Below are 19907 nucleotides of genomic sequence, written 5' to 3'. Positions count from 1 at the left end.
TACCATATCAGCAGGTTAAAGAAGAAAAATCATATGATCATCACAAAAGATGCAGAGAAAGTATTTTATAAAGACACATCCATGATTAACAACAACAACAAAAAAAACTCAGAAAACAAGGACTAGAAGAGCATCTAAACTGATAAAGGGCATCTACAAACAACCTACTGCTAACATCACATAATAAAGACTAAATGCCTTACTCCTAAGATCCAGGACAAGGCAAGGATATTGGCTCTCATCATTCCTACTCAATACGGTACTGCTGCAATAAATCCAGGGGGAAAAGGGCGTCTCCTTCGGAAAGGAAGAAATGAAACTGTCTATATTCATAGATTACATAATTATCTGCACAAAAAATTCCAAAGAATCTATGAAAAAGTTACTAGAACTAAAAAGTGAATTTAGTGAGGTTCTAGGATACAAGGTCTATATACAAAAATTAATTGTATTTCTAGACACTTGCAATGAACAATTGGAAATTGAAATATTTTAAGGTACCATTTACAATAGCACCAAATCTATGAATAATTAGGTATGAATCTTACAAAATACATACAAACCCTATATGCTGAAAACAAAACAATAGTAATGAAGGAAATCAAAGACCTCAATAAATGGAGAGAGATGCCATGTCAGTGGATTGGGAGTCAATATTAAGGTGTCAGTCCTTCTAAAACCAATTTATAGAGTCAACACAATTCCAGTCACACAACTCTTTGCGTTTTAGAATCGACGGGTTGATTTCTATGCAAAAGCCCAAGTCTTGGTTCCATTCCCACCCCACCGCCAACAAGTGTCTGCTGGATGAATGGCTGAAGGATGAGTAGACTCTGGTCTTCCTCGGGGTGTGTTTCTGCTTATTACAATTTTCTGTAATAGGCATGTATTTCACGTTGGAATTAGAAAAAAAAAAAAAAAAGAGAGGAAAGAAACCTGCACCCCTGGAAGCCAGAAGCTGTGGGGTGTCAGTTTCTCAAGATCACTTCTCACCTCCCTCCAATGCATTTTGGATGTTTTATGGACAAACAACGTGAGTCCAGAGGTAAACAGGGATGCGCCGAGGTCACTGTGGCGGTGAGTGGTTTGGCTGGGCTGGAGCCGGAATCCTGACCCCTAACATCCTGATTCCTCCTGATTATTGCCATCGTCATTGCCATCGCCATTGCCATCATCATCGTCATTGCCATCACCATCGTCGTCATCGTCATCGTCATTGCCATCACAACCTGACGCTCACTTTGGGCCAAGCACCAGGACTGCAGCTTTACATGCGTCTTCTCATTTACTCAGAACAGCTATTGGAGACCCATCAGTGTGGTCCAACAAAACGTGCATCTTAAACACCAGAATCACCCTTGTGATGGTGCAGCCCGTACGATCTGCGTTCCACTGTGTCCGCGCTGGGGAAGAGCTCACCCCATTAACATGTTTGGTAGAGCGCAGACGGTTGAAACCCGCCACACACTCTACTTCCCAATAAACCACACAGCCTGGAGACACTGCAGGAACCTATGGATTTAGGTGGGGCAGGAGAAGGCCACCCAGTGCCATGTCGGGGACCAGCTTCCAAGGAAAGGCCCACTGACCCTGGAGGTCCGCAGGGAGGTCAGTCGCAGCCCGCAGATGCCCCCCTGTTCCCCCTCCTTCCCCACTGGCTCCTCCTCCACTTCTGGCAGCATCCAGGAGGAAGACCAGGACCACTAACGGGGTCTTATCCAGATCCTCGGCCTTTGGTGAGACCTCTGGTTTGAGTTTGCTTAAATTGTTTGCTAAAACTAATGGCATGTTTCTTAATTTCCTGGAGCTTTGGGGAAACAAGCCAGGAAAAAAAAAAAAAAAAAAAACCCACCTCTGATTCATTTTCTCTCCACCTTCTGCAAATGAAAGAGAACACGGAATGAATGGTGTGGTTGATGAATGAGAGTGGCTGCTTAAAGCCCGGCTTCCCCACTTCCCCCGAGGCGAGATAGGACTACACAGCTCCCGAGAGACTTGGAAGCCGGCTCCTCTCCGGGTTTCAATCTGAGACCCCGCCAGCCACAAGGCACAGGCAATCTCAGCCCCATCAAACCCACCTTGAAACCCGGTGGGAAGATGTTTGGAGCGTGGGAAGAGGAGGAAGACACACTATCTTGTTAACCCTTTTCCTTAGGGGCATTTTGCACCATTACCCCAAGTCACTTTTACCTTGGTGTTGCAGAATTGGGACATTCTGCAGTACACTCTATAAATTATTTTTTAAGCTAGCTTGAGCCAAATATAACAGGTAAGCCGTCCAGACCTGCTTAAAAAGGATAAACCCCAGCTAAGCGCGTAAATTACACCCCACTGCTTTTATCATATAAACACGGCCAGAGAGCCAAGTGCATTAAAGAGGCGAGACACAGGCCCTCATTGCTATCTCATTAAGCCCATTAAATTTTAGGAAAGAAAATACCTTCACATCTTGGGTCTGGTTTAAACTATCAGGGAACAGATTAGAGTTAATTAATGCCGTGAACTCTGAAGCCGCCAGCCAGGAGGCTCCCAGCGGAATCCACACCTGTCACAGACTCGATTTCAGAAAATCGAAGTGGACACTGACGTACCCTCCTCTCCTCCCCACATCCCCGATGCTGGAACCCTAGGTACCCAATCTGTAACTCCCGAATCTGGATCAAGAGATAAATCCCACCCCTGAGGCAGAAAGTCGGTGGACTCCAAGCAGAAACTGTGCAAAGGTCTGTCGCTGGCACTCCAGAAATTGCCAGGGGTTCCAGGCTGCAAGGCGAGACTGCTGAGTTGCTTCTGGCAAGTTGGAAAGAGCTTATCAATTATTCATGCAATTGGATAAACAGGGATTTTATCTTGTAGCGTGAATCAAGAGATAAAAATTCCATTTCAAGGGCCTCCCTGGTGGCGCAGTGGTTGAGAGTCCGCCTGCCGACGCAGGGGATACGGGTTCGTGCCCCGGTCCGGGAGGATCCCACATGCCGCGGAGCGGCCGGGCCCGTGAGCCATGGCCGCCGGGCCTGCGCGTCCGGAGCCTGTGCTCCGCAACGGGAGAGGCCACAGCAGTGAGAGGCCCGCGTACCGCAAAAAAAAAAAAAAAAAAAAAAAAATTCCATTTCAAGAGGGAGGGTGGAGCCTGAACTCTGAATGTTTATTGTAAACTGAAACCACAAGAAAAGAAGGACAGAAAACCTAGGTCAGTTCTTCTGCTTGGGCTGTGCCCTGAGCACTTGTACACTCCCCCCGACTCCCAAACCTCTGTCTGCTCCCCAGACGACGCACTGCCTCTTCTATTGATGTGGTGAACCAGCCATAAAACTCTCACTTGGCAGTTGATGGTGGGACCCCTCTGGATGGATTTTTCAGCCCCCAAACAACACCACCTTCAAGGTATTTCTATTTAAAATCAATGTGCTGCTTCCAGACTGAAATTGGAAGCAGAGGAAAGTTTACAAACAGACGCCTAACACGTCGAAAGGGTCTGCAAACACCTGCAGGAAGGAGAAGTTAGCACCCGCGTGGCGCCCCGGGGTCTAGGCAGAGAGAAGCGGAGGGAAGGACCACCTGGGTGATGCCTCCCTGCCCTCGCTGGGCCTCAGTTGCAGGAAGGGAGAGTCCACGTTTTCCTCTCTCTTTTGCTCATCTTACCTTCTGAACTCTGAGCAGGAAGTTGCAATCGTGTTACTGAGTTCATGGTGGGCTAATAACCCAGGTCTGTGTGAGGCCCCTCCTTTGTTGTATTTTGTCATATTTCCCTCCCCCGCCCCATCTCCATGCCCACCTCCCTCTTCTCCCACCTAAAGGCAGCATCTTGAATCTGTTGGACGTATTGCCTTAGATACACACACATGAAAACCTGTGGATGCGGGTCTGCGTTCAGAGCTTCCATGAATAAGCCCTTCTGCTTCCTACCTCTTTCCCGGGACACTACATTTTCTAGATCTCTCTGTATGGTTGTGTGTATCTCGTTGGTTTCTCCAACAGCATCAAGGACCCCCAGTGCAGTCCCCATGTTGGACAGACATCCAGGGGGCCGCCACTTCCCTCCTCGACAAAGACACTAGGATGAAGCTAAGACAGCCTGGGCCGGGGAGGAACGGGAGCTCAGAGCCCTGCACCTGCTCCCTTCCCATCTCCTCTGCCCAAGGAGGCCCCCAAGGGACCATTTGGAAACCAGTGAACTGTCCATCTCCTGAGGCCCTCCCAGCTTCAGCGCCCTGAGTACTGTGCCCTGGATGGGGTCTCAGGCATGCAGGAGTCACCCACAAATGGAAATGGCCACCATCTTACCAAGGACCAAAACCCACCAGGCCCCACGCTGACAGCTTACTTGCATCACCTCCGGAATCACCTCTCTGAGGATTCTCACTTTTTAGATGAGCAGAAAGGCTCAGAGAGGTTGCCCAAGGTCACACACCTCATGCATGGCAGCGCCAAGACATGAACTCTGTCTAACATCAAAGGAAAATATAAATATAAATGGAGAAGAAAATCATACATCCCAATGTCAGCCAGGCTTGTCCTCTGTGGTCAGATTCCGAGTGACTGTCATTTTTATTCTTTCTACTTTGTATTTTCCAAAAAGTATATCAGGAACAGTGTTCATGTTATAATGGGAGAGAAATAATCAACTTTGTGCCAACCATGAGCAGCCCTGGCATCAGTTAGAGATGCTGGTTGGGCTGGGGACCCAGAGATTTCAAAAGAAAACCAACCACAAACTTCCCAGGCAAGCGAGCCTGGTGACATAAGAACAAGTGTTTGCTCTGCGCTCAGGAAAGAGTTGAAGCATCTTCCCACCATGCTGGGCTCTGTGGCTACTCATGGGGGAACATATGGCCCCACTTTGGTGAATGAGCACACGTTGAATGCAGGAATTATGATGTATCTCCACAGCGTGGGGACCAGCAACCCAAGGGTGAGTTAGTGTATTAGTGAGCTATTACTAACAAATTAATAAATGAGAGGATAAAATCAACAAACCATTCAGCTTGGGTACCACCCAGAACAACAATCTGTAAGGGTAGGTCATTCTACCCATCAATCCATCCACCCATCCAACTATCCACCCATCCATCCACCCATCCACCCATCCATCCATCCACCCACCCATCCATCCATCCATCCACCCATCCACCCACCCACCCATCCACCCACCCATCCATCCATCCACCCACCCATCCATCCATCCACCCACCCACCCATCCATCCATCCACCCACCCATCCATCCACCCACCCACCCATCCATCCACCCACCCACCCATCCATCCATCCACCCACCCATCCATCCATCCACCCATCCACCCATCCATCCATCCATCCATCCACCCATCCATCCAAAATGTGTTCACTGAACGCCTACGTGTCAGGTGCTGGGTTGAGCCCTCCAGTGCCCCCTTCCTCCCCACAACACCCTGAGGGGGCAAGAAGACTGGGACAGGTGTGAGGGCTGGTGGAAGGAGCTTCTGGGCATCCCAGGGCATTCTCACAATCTGCCTCTCCCAGAGGCAGGTGAACCAGGAGTCATTTCGGACCCAGGCAGTTAGGCTCAGGCTAAGGAGCAGGACCTTAAGCCCCAGAGCAGGTCTCATCCAGGCTCCATCTCACACCAGCTGTGTGAACTCTGACTTCCCTCCAGGGAGTCTCAGGGCCTGAGAAGACTGGATCCTGCACCCAGTGCCCACTCGGGCACTGTCTTCTTAATCCTACAGGGTAGTGTGGGCACTATCCCCATTTTAAAGAGGAGGAAACTGAGACAGGGTGAGTTGCAGGGCTGGGACCAGATGAGGCCAGGGAGGCACCCAGGGCTCAGAATGTAAGGAGGTGCTCGGCTTCAGGCACTCACCCTGCACCTGCAGAGCCTGACGGTGAGCACCCCTTCAGCTTTCGAGCCCTGGTGCCCTCACCCTGGCCGTAACCCTCGTGAGTTGCCAAGTGGTAGCATTAAGATTTGCAATCAAGTCTTCTGACATGACCCAGTGCTCATCCTGTGATAGTTTATTTGATCATTCATTCATTCAACAAAACGTAGTGAGCCCCCATCACACACAAGGCCTGTGCGAGGCATGGGGGCGGGTACAGGCAGGGAGATGCACCAGTGCAATGCACCGACACCACGGCAACTACCAGAGGCGACAGATGAGTGTCCGTTACCCCGGGACCATGGGTTTTCCCAGAGGACAAGAACAGTTTCCCCATCTGAGACACAGGGGTGGTAGTGAGGGTCTGGTTGACTCCAGGGCCAGCAAATGTGATGCTCTGTAGGCAGGAATGGTCACCAAGGTGGGGGGTCCAGCCTGCTCTGATCTGCCCCTCACTTCATCCAGAGCAGCCCCCGCCTGCCTTTCCCAGCCAGGGAAGCTGGCCTGGATGTTTATTTGGTTATTAGATAACCAGGCTCAGGCACCACTTCTTTGATCAGACACCCTTGATAACAAGCAGAGGAAACAGACCATTTTATAGCAAGATTTCTTGGGGTGATCTTATCTTCCCCTGGTGTTTTTAACAGGGACAAGGATGAGGAGGTAGGTGTTTGGTGTAGAGGGAAGAAAGCGGCCCATTCTGCAAAGCTCTCCTATCGGCCCAGGCCCGGACCAGCCCCGGACTTTGATCTGGGGGGAGGGTGGGGTGGGAGATAAACACAGAGCACAGAGGGCCGGCCTCCCACCCACCCTGGACATCTGGCTCATGGCCCTCCTTCACACGGGTTGTGCTTGGCTCCAGCAAAGCCCACCCTGTGTCCCCCCCATACCCCCTGCCGCTCTGACCACTTGGGGAGGGCCCCTGCGGTTGACAACTCAGAAAAGCGCACCTCTGGAGGCCAAAACGCGATAATGCCCACGGACATGACTCACGGCCAGGAGAGTCCGGGCTCAGGGAATAATTGGCTTCTCCCCCAGACAACCTTATAATTACTACCATTTCCAGTGTTCTCGGGTGATGGTCCTGTAGGTAAGAAAGGGGTCAGGAATCGAGCAAAAACCACCCTTTCTTCAGCAAGATGCGAGGTCTGGACAATATAACTTTTTTGGTTAAAAATAAATATCTATGTTTGAAGCCAAATAAGTTTAGCTTCAGTTCCTTCTCTCTCTTTTGTTTGATCTCCTTGTGACCAGAGGGGAGTCTCGTTCATGATGGATACGTAAGGATATTCACAACAACATTGGAATAGCAGAGGAATTGAAAATGCTACACATTGACCAATGGGAAACTAGCTAAATTAATTATATTGCATATACACAATAAAATACCATGAAGAAAGCAAACACATATACAGTCTTTGGTTGAACCATATACCATTCTAGGTACTCTACATTGCATATACTATCTCACATGATTTCCCAACAATACTACTACTATATCCCATATTACACATGAGACAAGAAGTTAAGTAACATGCCCAAGATGACACACACATATACATAGATATATTTTTTATGTCGTAATATTGACATTCAGTCCAGTAATCCTCCACTGTAACAGCTCCTTTACTTTGCTATTTGTTCATTTTCTTTTCTTTTCTTTTCTTTTTTTTTTGAATAAAATCTGCACTGAACAGGGAGCTTATCTGCCCTTGTGCTTCTGTCTTCTCACCTGTAAAACCAGGAGAGCAGCACCAGTCGGCCTCGAAGGCCCTTTCCAGCTTCTCCCATCCTCCCAAGCATCACCCACCGGTAGTGTGTGGCTGGGCAGGCACGGGTACCACCTGTAACTCTCAATCTCAACAGATGAGTTTAGCTAAGACGTAGGCATCACTTTGCAATAGTGCTTCCCTGTCATTCCTAAGCCTCTTCGAAGGATGGCTGTTCATATAGAATGGGCTTTCTCATTTAGGATGTCCAGATTCAGAATGAAGCCAAGAGCACGGTCAGACAGGGCATCCTGTGCAGACACAAGAGCATCCCAGACACAAGCAGGGACTCAGGAGTTCTGCCACCTTCCAGCTGTCTGGCCTTGGGACAGTGGCCCAACCTCTCTGAACTCAGTTTCCTCGTTCTGTGAAATGGGGTCAACAAGACTTTCTACTTCTCATCAGGTTGTCCGGATATAAAGTATATGCATCTAAAGCACCTGGCCCACACCAAGGTCGAAATAATTATCAGAAATTCCTCTTATTTATAAATAAGCCAATACAACAATTAATACATGAGCACCCGGCTTTGCAGGGAAGTTCCCGTTTCTAATAGGAGTACAATAGGTTCTGAAAGTACTGAATCATAACCCCACCTGAGACATCAATGTCACGCCTCCTCCCCGTGTCAAACCGTTAATACTCAAAGCCCCATCAGCGACCTGGGACAGCAAAATGCCCGCATTCAGGAAGTCCAGAGAGTACAGCCTCAAACCCTCACGGACAGAATAGCATGCAGTGTTTAAAACTATCCACAATTGTATATTTTGAAAATTTAAAGGCACATAGTTGCCACAAATAATCACAATTATGCAATTATAAATAATCACCCCTCACAACTCTCCTCCCGCCCATAAGTTACCCCTTTCACGGAAACTTAATATGTGGCGCGCGTGCGGCCACTGTCTGCCGGGGAGCTGGTGCCATCGCGGTTTCAGGAAGGCCACCTCGAGTCTCGTGCTGTTCTCAGCAATCCATAGAGACCCGAAAAAAATGTCATTTTCAGGAAGGGAATTGATCCTTTCTCTCACGTTTCCATTTGTGTAAGATCACGCTGTGGCCTCATTCCTCACTGTGCTATTCTGTTGCCTCCGGACAGCCCGGGGGTCCCCAGTCGGGGGTCCTCGGGTTGAAGTTGAAGTTGAAAGGCTCCGGAGGCCCCTGGGAGCCTCACCCAAGCTTCTGCTAATGAATCAAAAGATGGGGTGCTGTCTACCAACCCCCAGGGCCAAGCAGCCCACAAATGTGGACCGGTGGGTCTATAAGCCCTTTAGAGGGCAGGTCAACCGCCTGGACGTGCACCCTGGACACGGACCTGTCCCTACGTGCCCAAGTCCTCCCCAAGGAGACAATCTCCATCTCTCTTCTCTTATTCTCTCCCTCTCTTCCTCCCTCTTTCTCATTCTCATATTATTTCTCCCGTTTCCATTCTCCTTTCTGTCCATCTCTCTCTCCTCTCAGCCTTATTCCTTTGTCCCCGCCTTTCTCTATCTCTCTCTGTCTCTCTGTCTCTGTCTGTCTCTCTGTCTCTCCCTCTCCCAGTTAAGGGCAACACAATGAAAACAGACACCTTGATCTACGCATCTCAGGCCTCCACCCCCGCCCCCACACAGCTTTACTTCCCTTCTCCCGGTGGTCTGTGCACGTAGCAACAATCCAGTTACATTTCTCTAATCCAAGTGATTCTCCGTCTCTTCTTCATTCATAAATCCAAGAACTTGGGAGGTCCTCCTTCCCAGATGCTACTCCTGTTCTTCAAGGCTTGCCTGCCACTGGGGAGCTGCCTGGGGAGGCCCAGGGCCTGGGGTCGGGGGTAGGAGGTGACTGGTTTGGGGGCATCCCGTCCATCCCCCCGCTTCCTCCTCGCAGCTGCCTTGCCTCTGAGCTGCCACCCTCAGCTGACTCACTCAGATGGGAAATGCGGGGGCGGAGGAGGAGTTGGGGTGGGGGGAACCGCCCTGGTCTACTCCACACTGTTTGCCCAGATGCTCTTTGGAGCAGAGACGAGCTAATCCCAGAGAGCGGCTGTGGGCTGCGGGGCGCCCCAGGTTGGCCACATTCACTGCGCTCCTGCACTCGCTGGCCTCCAAGTTGACGCAACTTTTCCAAGAGTATCTGTAAGGCCTGAAAAGAAGCCTTGGGGGTCTGAGGGCCCCGAGGGCGTACAGGAGCTTCCCCTGACCCCCTCGTCCTTCTAGGAAACGGCCTGGATAGGGGTGCGCTTTGGCTGGAGGAGCGCACCGCACCGTCTGACTTGTCCCGGACAAGAGTTTGAGAGAGGCCTCCCTGCTCACTGCAAAGACCTGGCGGGGAGGCAAGAACCCGGGCACGGAGGGGGGTCGACTGGGGGTTCTGAATGGCAGGAGGAGCTGCGCCAGAGGGCTGGGCGCGAGGCGCTGCAGTGCGCGCACCGCCCGAGGCTGTCTCCACCTCTTCTGGCAGCTTGGACCTATGAGTGCGCAGCTCGACTTACAACCGTCAACAGCCCGGGAGGTGAGCGCGTGAGAGCGCCGAGGGGGGCGCCGGACCCTCGCAACTTCCTCGCAGGACCCCAGCGGGCTCCCGGAGTCCGCTGCCACCGGACAGCCCCGCGCCCACGCCTCCTCTCCCTGGGGGCCGTCCTGCCACCCCGACGGGATGCCCGCAGCCATGCTCCCCTACGCTTGCGTCCTGGTGCTTTTGGGAGGTAGGTGCCACCCTCCCCCCACCGGCTCGCCGCCTAAGGTCGGAAGGGAGGGAGCTGCCGTCTGAAGTTCCTTGGGGCTTCTTGGGGACTGCTGTATGCGCCTGTGAACCAGGCCTGTGATTCTGCGCTGCTTTGCGCTCTCTTCTCCAGCCTCACCGGCCAGCACCTGCCTCACCTCCAGGCTCTTCCTGGGCTCTGTGTGGGGTAAGCCAGTTCCGGCACCACATGCGCGCCCGCAGCAGGCTGACCTCCAGGCACCCGGAGCAGCTCCTGGTGCCGGGCCCTGGGGTGGCGGGGACCTCCAAAAAAATTCAGGAGGATCCCAGGCCCACTGAGACTCCCTCAGCAAGGTACAAGCTCCACGTCACTCAGACCAAGGCTACAGAATCTGGTCTTGCCCACTGAATCCTAGACCTGCTGGGACTCAGAGCTGTGTCCTGCAGCAGAGCTGGGGAAGAAGTTAGGGGAGGGTACAGTGACCCTGGGCCCTCCCCTAACTTCTGGTACCCAGCAGGCCTGGGCCGGGGAGGCAAAGGACCACAGGACCCCTGGTAGAGGAGACAAGTGCCATTTCCAGGACTAACTGCTGTCCCGCTGCCTCTTCTTAGGGCGTAGGAACGAACACAAGTCTGCAAATGCCAGCTGCCCATGGTGCACCACCATTGGCAAAAATGACAGTAATAGCCACAGTGTGCCAGGCTCACCCCCAAGCACCCTCACCTTGTGAAGGGTTAAGAATTCTGGTCCTGGAGTCAGACCACCTGGTTCCAAAGCCGAGATCAGCTTCATATCAACCTGTGTGGCCTTGGGCAGGCATGTCCATCAGCTCTCTTAGACTCAACTTTCTCATCTGTCAAATGGGCTCACCAGATCCTCACCTCTGTCTGGGATTCCTGTGAGGATTTCAAGAAGGAGAGCAGGAGAAGCACCTAGCACCTGCTTCCTGGCCCTGAGGCGTCAGGTCCTGCAGGAAGACACTCTGCGCAGGTACAGCCAAGCACACTTTACTCCACTACGGGCAAGGAGCAAAGTCAGGTCTCCCTGCAGGAGCTCTGCAATCAGCCCCGAATTTCTAAGCAAGATATTTGAAGAAGAGATGAACGGGATCTGAAGGGAAGTGGAGGGAAAGTGTGTTCGCAGTTTGAAGAGCTGGAGATACATCCACCCAAAGGGGACATTTATCTCAGGGCTGGGGTGAGAGGTCACACAGCCGTCCACCGTCATGGAGTCCTCCCTCGGAGCAAAAGTAGGCCACGGCAGCCCTGTGCCAGGACAGTAAGAGTGGAAGGAAGGCGCCAGGAGGGGGTGGCTGAGAAGAGAGTCTGTGTACTTTCCTTTCGGGCACGGAGCTGGGAAGGGGAGAAGGCAGATGCTGTGCCTCCATCTCTCCTCCGCCTCCTCCCCGGCTGTTCCATCCCATGGGAATGGGACAGTCCAGCGCAGCAGGACAGATTAGCCCAGAAACCTGCAGTCTTGGTCACCGCGCAGTGCTGTTGTCCTTGGCAAGCTCCAAGCTTCTGTCATGCCAATAAAATCACTGCAAGTGTAGCCTCGCGGCTCGTTCTCCGGAGTCCTGCTGCTTTGCTCCTTGGCGGCCTGTCACCACCGCAAGTCAGACAGATTCCACAGGAGAGAAGCCAAGAGTGCCCGGCGGGCCCAGGCGAGCGCAGGAGTCCACTGTGGAGCCCGTGATTCAGACCCAGACGCTAGGAAGGGCGCCGGTCCCGTGCGGGCTGCCTTCAAAGTTCCCTCCTCTAAGCCAGGAACCATTTTCCACTGAACACTTTTTCAAAAGTCCTTTTCACCACTGGCTGTATCACCAGGCAAGAGGATCTTTGTACTTTAGTGAAAGGAAACAGAACCCCGTTAATCCTTCAGATACTTAGATAATTTAGGTATCTGAGCTGAGGGAAGCCTGAACTTCACGTCTCCAGGTTCAAAAACTTTAGTGTAGGCACACCAACGGCCCCAGCACGGGAACTCACCTTGACACAACACACACACACACACCCCCCCCCCCAGGGTTTCTCACCCTTGGCTTTCTCACTGCTGATGCTGTGGTCCAGATCCTTCTCTGCTGGGGGCCGTCCCGTGCACCGGAGGAGGTGTAGCAGCATCCCTGGCCTCCACCTACCACATGCCAGTAGCATCACCTCCCGGTTATGACAACCAAAAATGTCTCCAAGCACTGCCAGATGTCCCCTGGGGGCCACAGTTGTCCCCGGTTGAGACTCACGGGTATGGGCAGATCAAATTCAACTGGTAGCTTTTGAGATGAATCTGTCAAAATCACCGGGTCAGATGGATTTTGTTATTCTTGCTCTGAGCAATCAGGAAACCAAAGGCACAGTTGGCCCAAGAAAAACAACACAATCTAGGTAGTTTCTAATTTGGATGTTGATTTTTCCCATTTGTTCTCTCTCCCTCTTGTCTCTGAAAATGTCCTCCCTGGGGATAACAGGAGCTAGGCTGTGGGTAAGCGTGGTTAGTTACCCGCTGGAGCAAACCCTCCTCAAAACCCTGCAACGCCAGATGTGTCTTGTGCCAGTGCAGTGGCTTCCAGCTTTGGTTCACTCCTCAGCAATTTCTGGCTTTTAAAAATCTCCTTACTCAACAATTTATGCTTGAGGGGGAAAATGAAAAACCACAGCTTCTTTTTTTCCTCTCATTTGTATTTTTTTTTTTCTAATTTCAGTCCTGCTTTTATCTCTAGCCATATACTTTGCAATGGCAAGTTATCATTTAGAGACAGATTAACTAGAACAAAATCATGGGCCATTCCACAATAAATTAGTTGTTGATATGGGGGCTCTGTTTCAAATCCAAGAGTAAAAACTGGGGAGAAAATTAACTTAAGTACACTCATCTGAAAAATCAAAGGTGAAAAGAGATCGGTAATTCTATTTGTTATTTAAAACAAAGAAGAATTTTGAACAGAATCTGCCCCCTGCCGCTTTGCGAGGCTCGTGTTGTAGACAGATCATCATGGCCAGCTGTTTCACTTATGTTCTGACCGAGACTGGAATCTCCAAATTCAAAACAACCAACTCAAGGCTAATAGAGCAGCTTCCTTGATTTCCAAACCTTCTGGATAGCAAACTAGTAAGAAGCTCCATGTGAAGAAGTATTTGGGAAATGTATTGCAAGTTCACTATGTTCATGAAAACTGTAAGCCAGAATGAACCCCTGGTAAGACTTCCAAGATACAGTGCTTCACTGCCAAAGTCAGTCTCTGGACTTGAGGGCATCTGAGCTGAGCTGGGGGACTCTAGGGAAGGAACTGAATTCTGAAGTTGGCGCCGTAGGTGGCCATGAGTTGTGGCCAGGGGTGGTGGTGTGACTGTTCCTCAAACCAGAATGGCTTTCAGAAGCCCTTTGTGCAAAGCCCGCCGCCGACCCTGGAGCCGGGAGTGCAGGTGTCATGGTGAACAGGATGTCCCAGAGAATGTCAGGCCTCCCAGCGGGAAGGGCAACCAGTCCATCGGGCATTGGGACACCGGGGAGGCAGGGCTGGTGCCCGCCCAGGCCCTCTACCTGTGCGACGGGAGGTTGCCTGGTCTCAGCTGAATCTAAAACATGTCTTAGAATCTAACACATGTCTCTCTCTGTGCTACGGAGAGCTTGAGAGCAGCATCTTGGGAACTGAACAGACCTGGGTCCCATTTTAGCTTTGTCACCTATGTCCCCATCAGTGAGTCGAGAATGGTGATAGCTCCACCCTCAAGGGATGATCGAAGGGTTAAATGAGATGTCGTGTGGTCAGCACTGGACACCAAGAGCCTTGTGAACCCTCCCTGCTGTTAGTGCTGAGAGCTGGACCCCGCACTCGACTCTCCAGACCCGGAGAAGAGAGAGGCAGGTCAGGGCTCTCAGCCAGGCGCCAGTTCAACTTGAGCTTGGGTGCATCCCTTCCTGGCCATCTCCTTTTGGTGGGTGCCGTATTTTCTTCCCACTCTGATGTTCCGTGTGTCCTCAAGAACACCATGGCTAGTCTAATGATACCGACAACAGCAACAAAATTAGCGACTGTTCCTATTCAGCGAACCAGGGTCAGCCCTCCTTGTACACCATCTCCTATAACCCTCCTCCAGCCCCAGCTGTCAGCCTCGGTTTCCTGACCTGTGAAATGGGAAGGGTGGCCGCCCTCACTGCTGGGGTCGGCCCTGTCTAGCAGAGTGGGGCCCAGGTGAGTTTCCGATCAGAGAATGCGTCTGGGGGGTCTTGATGTGTATGCGCCACTCACTGGGGGAAGACGATGAGGACCGAGAAACAAATGGGGCAGAAGTCAGAGTATGTCGAAGTCGGAGTCAAACAGACAATGCAATCTCCAGCTAGCAAGTAATAACGATACGAGAGTGGCGAGCGCTACACAGAGCAGGTCCGGGGCATCGAGCCTGGATTGGGAGGTTAAGGAAGGCCTCCCTGAAAAGGTGAAATAGCTGAAACTTGAAAAAAAAGAGGGCGGTTTAACTAGAGGAGACGGAGGAAGATTAGGGGCACCCCGGGAGAGGAACTAGCATGTGCAAAGGCCCGCGTGCAGAAGAAAACAGCAATGTGTTCAGGGACCAGAGAGAAGGCCGGTGAGGCTGCTGAGGAGGGAGTGAAAGTGCAGAGGCTGGACGAGGTCAGAGGTTAGCAGGGGCTGAATGGTCGAGGGCCATGGGGCCTCGGAAGGAGTCGGACATTATGTCAAGGGCAATGGAGGGTCCCCTGAAGGGCTTTCAGCAGGGTGCAGAGGGGCAGGGGACGCCTCTAGAAGTCGTGAGTTCCTCACCACTGGAGGCATCCTAGAGCGAACGGGATGATGGTTGGTAGCACTGGCTAGGGAGTTGCCTGGATTTGCTTCTAGCCCCGAAAGTCTCTGATTCTAAGGAGTCCCATCAACCTCCTAGTACAGGACATGGGCTTTCAACTGTCATTTTGGCCCCCCATAGCCCCCCCCTCAAAATTTAGTGCCCAGTAAGGATACTGGTAATGGTGATAGGCTACACTCACCAGCATTCAAGGTGTCCAACCATCCCGGGCTCAGTGCCGCCCCTACTTCAGCACTTGAGGCAGGCTCTGCCCTGGTCCCCATCTTACAGCATCCCTGGGAGGAGAAGCAGGGTGGGACGCACAGCCTCTCCCCAGACACCTCCTCTAGGTCATTACTCCGGCTCATTTTCCCTGATCTCTTCTCCTCACCACCACCACTAGCATCTAATCGAGGCGGTCAGCCACCCTCAGGGGCCTTTTGCGATTTAAAACACTTACATTCTATCAAGATGTAGGAGGTAAGAAAGTCCACCAACTAGAGTCACTTATGTTTTATGGGACTCAGTCCCAGCCAGAGCCTCCGTCCAGCTCAGCCGTGCTCACACCCCAGCCTCCTCCTTTGAGCCCCTGCCAGTGCTCCTTGGTCCCCGTGTGACTCTCGTCCCCACACACTTCACAGACAAGCTTTCTTCCTCCTCAGAGAAGATGTCACCAGCCACCTTCTGTGACCAGGACACAGTCACACTGTGTCAGCCTGTCCATCAAGCCACAGCCCTTTCCACCACAGTCTCCACACACACACACACACACATGCTGTTCCTTCTGCTTGGGACACTGTTCCCTGCCCCTAGCCTTCCCTAGCCTCCCCTTCCCCTGCAGATTTGGGTATACATTCCTAGCCGTGGAATTGCTGCAGCAAAATGTGTGGGTTAAGTCCTCCTACCAGCCTTCCTTCCGAACGGGTTGCACAGTCAACACCCCCCACGGATGGCCTATGAGAGCCCCCATTTCCCACATCCTTGCCAACCCTGGTCATTATCGTTCTTTAAAAATCTCACCAGAGGCAGTGCTTGCTTGTTTAGACCTGCATTCCTGTAATTATGAGCAAAGAGGAACATACTATGTGTCTTACACCTTTCATTGATTTTCCTGTGAGATGTCTGGTCGTATCCTTTGCCCATTTTTTATATCAGACTTAAAGAAAATCTCTTCTTCTCTTTGATTTGTTAGTGCTCTTTATGTAGAGAGAAGTAGCTGTCTCCTGTATATGTTGCAGTTTTTCCCAGCTTGCTGTTTGTCCACCAAAGCTTCCTAAAAGAGAATTTACTCATTGTTTCTCGTTTCTTTCATGTTTGCGCCATTGAAACGTGCAGAGGCACATGGGTTTTAAGCTAAATGTGCATTGTTTTACCCAGGAGGAGAATAGATGGCCAGATATTCTTACCACAAATGACCATATATGGGGTCTGTGTGTGAGAGAGAAACTGACTTTCCTCAGAGGGAGAGACACAGCCCAAGCGCTGTGCTAAGCACATCATCAGTGATACCCCGTTTCATTCCTGCAACCTCCTATGCCATGGGCACCATTTTACAGAAGACGAAAGGAAGACCACACACCCAAGGTCATCCAGCCAGCAGGCCCAGGGGCTGAGATTTGTGGGCCCCTCCTGGGGCAGTTCAGCTCGAAGTTCAGGCGAGGACCTCCCTGCCCTGCTGCCGGTTTGAAAGAACCAGGGTTTAGAGCCAAGTCTGGGCACCAGGAGATACACGCGCTCTGAGGCATCTGGGCTGGTGGTTTACATGACACGACTTAATGGGGAAGATTGCAGCACAGAGACCACAGGCATGCTAACAAGAGCAGCGTTTTAAATCCCCAATTAAATGTTAATCTGAGAGTTGTTGGAGACGGAAGTATCCTAATGGTCCATCTGCAGAGACCGCAGAGCTGGCTGGGCTCTGGAATTCAACCTCCCACATTCAAATTCCAGCTGCTCCACCGACTGCAGATTACTTAATCCTTCCGTGCCTCAGTTTCCTCCCTTGTGAAACAACGTCTACCCCAAGGGGTTGCTGTGAGAAGTAGGTGTTACTGTCCACGTGAAAAGTTTAACACAGTGCTAGGCACACAACAAGGGCTTGGTGATGTCACTCACGTCATTATTTTCTTCTGTTTTTTAAATTAATCAATTTATTTATTTTTGGCTGCATTGGGACTTCGTTGCTGCGCACAGGTTTTCTCTAGTTGCGGCGAGCAGGGGCTATTCTTCGTTGCAGTGCACGGGCTTCTCATTGCGGCGGCTTCTCTTGTCGCAGAGCACGGGCTCTAGGCACACGGGCTTCAGTAGTTGCGGCACGTGGGCTCAGTAGTTGTGGCTCGTGAGCTCTAGAGAGCAGGCTCAGTAGTTGTGGCTCACGGGCTTAGCTGCTCTGCGGCACGTGGGATCTTCCCGGACTAGGGCTCGAACCCATGTCCCCTGCATTGGCAGGCAGATTCTTAACCATTGCGCCACCAGGGAAGTCCCACTCACATCATTATTAAGGTGACAGAACACTGCCCTACAGGGCCCAATCTTGGGATTATCCTATACTACCCTTCTTAGGGGTGGCTGCAAGGCATTCTGGGACATCAGGAGTGTGGCTGGAGAGGAAGGGTCAGAAAGGGTGGTGACACAGAGGAGGATGGGGGTGCAGAGTAAGAAAAGGGCGTCAGAAGCCCAAGTCCCTGCTTCCAAAGGCGTGTGGGAGCTTGGGTTGCCTTTGTCTGGTAATGTATCCAAAGTGCCCATCTGGTGGGTGGGTCAGTGTCATGCATTTCAGGAAGTCTGTATTTGTGTCCTAAGGCTACTGTACAAGGTACCACAAACTAGGTGCCTTAAAACAACAGAAACTTATTGTCTCACAGTTCCAGGAGTCTGAAATCCAGGTGTCAACAGGGCCATGCTTTCTCTGAAACCTGTAGAGGAGAATCCTTCCTTGCCTCTCGTAGCTTCCAGGGTTTGCTGACAGTCCTTGGCTTTCCTTGACTTTAAATGCATCACTCCAGTCTCTGCCCCTGTTATCCCATGGCTATTTTCTCCTCTTCTTATAAGGAGACCCGGCATCTTGGGTTAGGGCCCATTCTACCCCAATATGATCTCATCTTAACTCTTTATATCTGTAACATTGCTATTTCTAAAAAAAAAAAGAAAAAAAAAAAAAGGTCACATTCTAAGGTACTGGGGTTAGGACTTGAACATATCTTTTTGGAGGATGCAATTGAACCCATAACACCTACTGTTGTATCTGAAGGGCCCACTCTGCTGGGTGGGATGGCACCAGGTGTTTCTGGAAAGAGGGGATTCGAGAAGTCATGGGATCAGCCTGTAATTGAGAGGGACCTGGGAGGGAAGGGAGGCCAGGAGACCAGAACCTAAATACTCACCATTAGGCAATGACTTAAATAAAATTTGAGGGAATTATGGACCCACAAAAAAACTATATATCTAAAAAACATTGAATGATGGGAAGATATTTTGGGCATAACGTTAGAACAGAAACCCAGTGTATGTGCATTTGATCTCAGTTATGTTTTCATGGTGATGGGGGGCATCCTCATCTTTTAAAATACAGACAAAATCCTATGAAATGGGTGGTTATTTCTGAGAGGTGGGATTATGGGTGATTTCTCCCTTTGTCTTTTTATGGTTTTTTCTGTACTTCCTATAGGATTCATTCCATCTGGGGCTGGGGAGTCCAAGGAAAGGGGCTGAGTTTGCCCCCAAATCTCCCAGATTTGCACTCCCGCACGTTTGCTAGGATCTCAGGAGGAGAGGTTGGCTAGAGGAATGATGGAGGCTGAGGCCTGTGAAACCTGACCTGGCTGCTGGGCGGGGTCCTGGTATCAGAAGCGGGATCCGCCCCAATGGCACCATCTCTTCTGGGCAGTAGATATGCTCTTAGGCAGGCTGGTGTTCCTGGGCGCTGAGGTGAGGGACAGCAGTGTCCCAACCATTCAGATATTTAGACAGGAACTTGTACCCTCCTTGCTGCCAGGAGAGGGGGATGCCAAGGTGCCCTGTGTCCAGTCAAATAGACAGGACTTCAGAAGAGGGAACTGGAGTCCTACTAGGGTGGCTGAGGCCAGACCATAGCTATGGATGGATCAGTATCATCAATAGCCAGCATCCACTGGGCACCTGCTTTTGTGCAGCACTGTGGGAGCATTCTATTATTTCTGCACAACTGCCTTGTGATTTGGGCACTGCAGTTGTCACCATTTCTCACCTGAGGAGATGGAGGCCACTGGACTAGGGTGCTTCTCAAGGGGCAGAGGCTGGAAAGACTGCAGCCTGGTGTGCTCTTAGTTGCTCAGGAGCCATCCACAGCATGGAGATCCCAGCCCCAGTTAGCCCAGAACCCGCGGCTCCCTGGGGGCCCTAAGGCACTGGCAGTCTCTCCACACAGTGAGCCCAGGGCCAGGAGACCCACCACCCATCACATAGAGGAAGGAGGGAAGGTGGAGTCCAATGCCAGGGAGATTCATTGTGCTACTTGTTGGTCCCATGAAGTGGGACCAAAGTGGAGCCTTTGCCCCCCAACTGCTTCTCAAGTCCTCTTCTGCTTGAAGCCAAACTGCAGTGGACAATCGCTGGGTTTGCCTGCCTAGGTTCCATGCTCCCTTTTTCTGCCAACAGCAAAGTTTCCCTTACTGGCTCTAATCCTGGAGGACCCGTTAATCAAAGTGCCTCCCCTCCACCTGGGGCTTGAGTCTCAGGCCGGGCAAATAGCTGCTATCCCCAGAGCTGAATGTGCATTACAATAGTTGAGCTGCCCTCCTCAAGGCTCAATATTAAATGATACAC

At 51.3% G+C, this 19907-nt stretch overlaps 1 protein-coding gene across 1 annotated transcript in view; it reads left to right on the top strand.

Annotated features, from left to right (window-relative positions):
• Positions 1 to 10262: 10262 nt before the first annotated feature.
• The window catches only part of APCDD1L (APC down-regulated 1 like), a gene marked incomplete at both ends in the record, with an annotated part of 49331 nt that continues 39686 nt past the window's right edge, over positions 10263 to 19907 (top strand). Inside the window, one exon of the mRNA XM_079719233.1 lies at positions 10263 to 10311. Within this exon, the coding sequence (XP_079575359.1) occupies positions 10263 to 10311 (49 nt within the window). The remainder of the gene's footprint in view (positions 10312 to 19907) is intronic.

The sequence above is a fragment of the Hyperoodon ampullatus genome, assembly GCF_949752795.1.
Source record: "Hyperoodon ampullatus genome assembly, chromosome: 14".
NCBI classification, from domain to species: domain Eukaryota; kingdom Metazoa; phylum Chordata; class Mammalia; order Artiodactyla; family Ziphiidae; genus Hyperoodon; species Hyperoodon ampullatus.
This window is presented reverse-complemented; position numbering and strand designations above follow the sequence as displayed.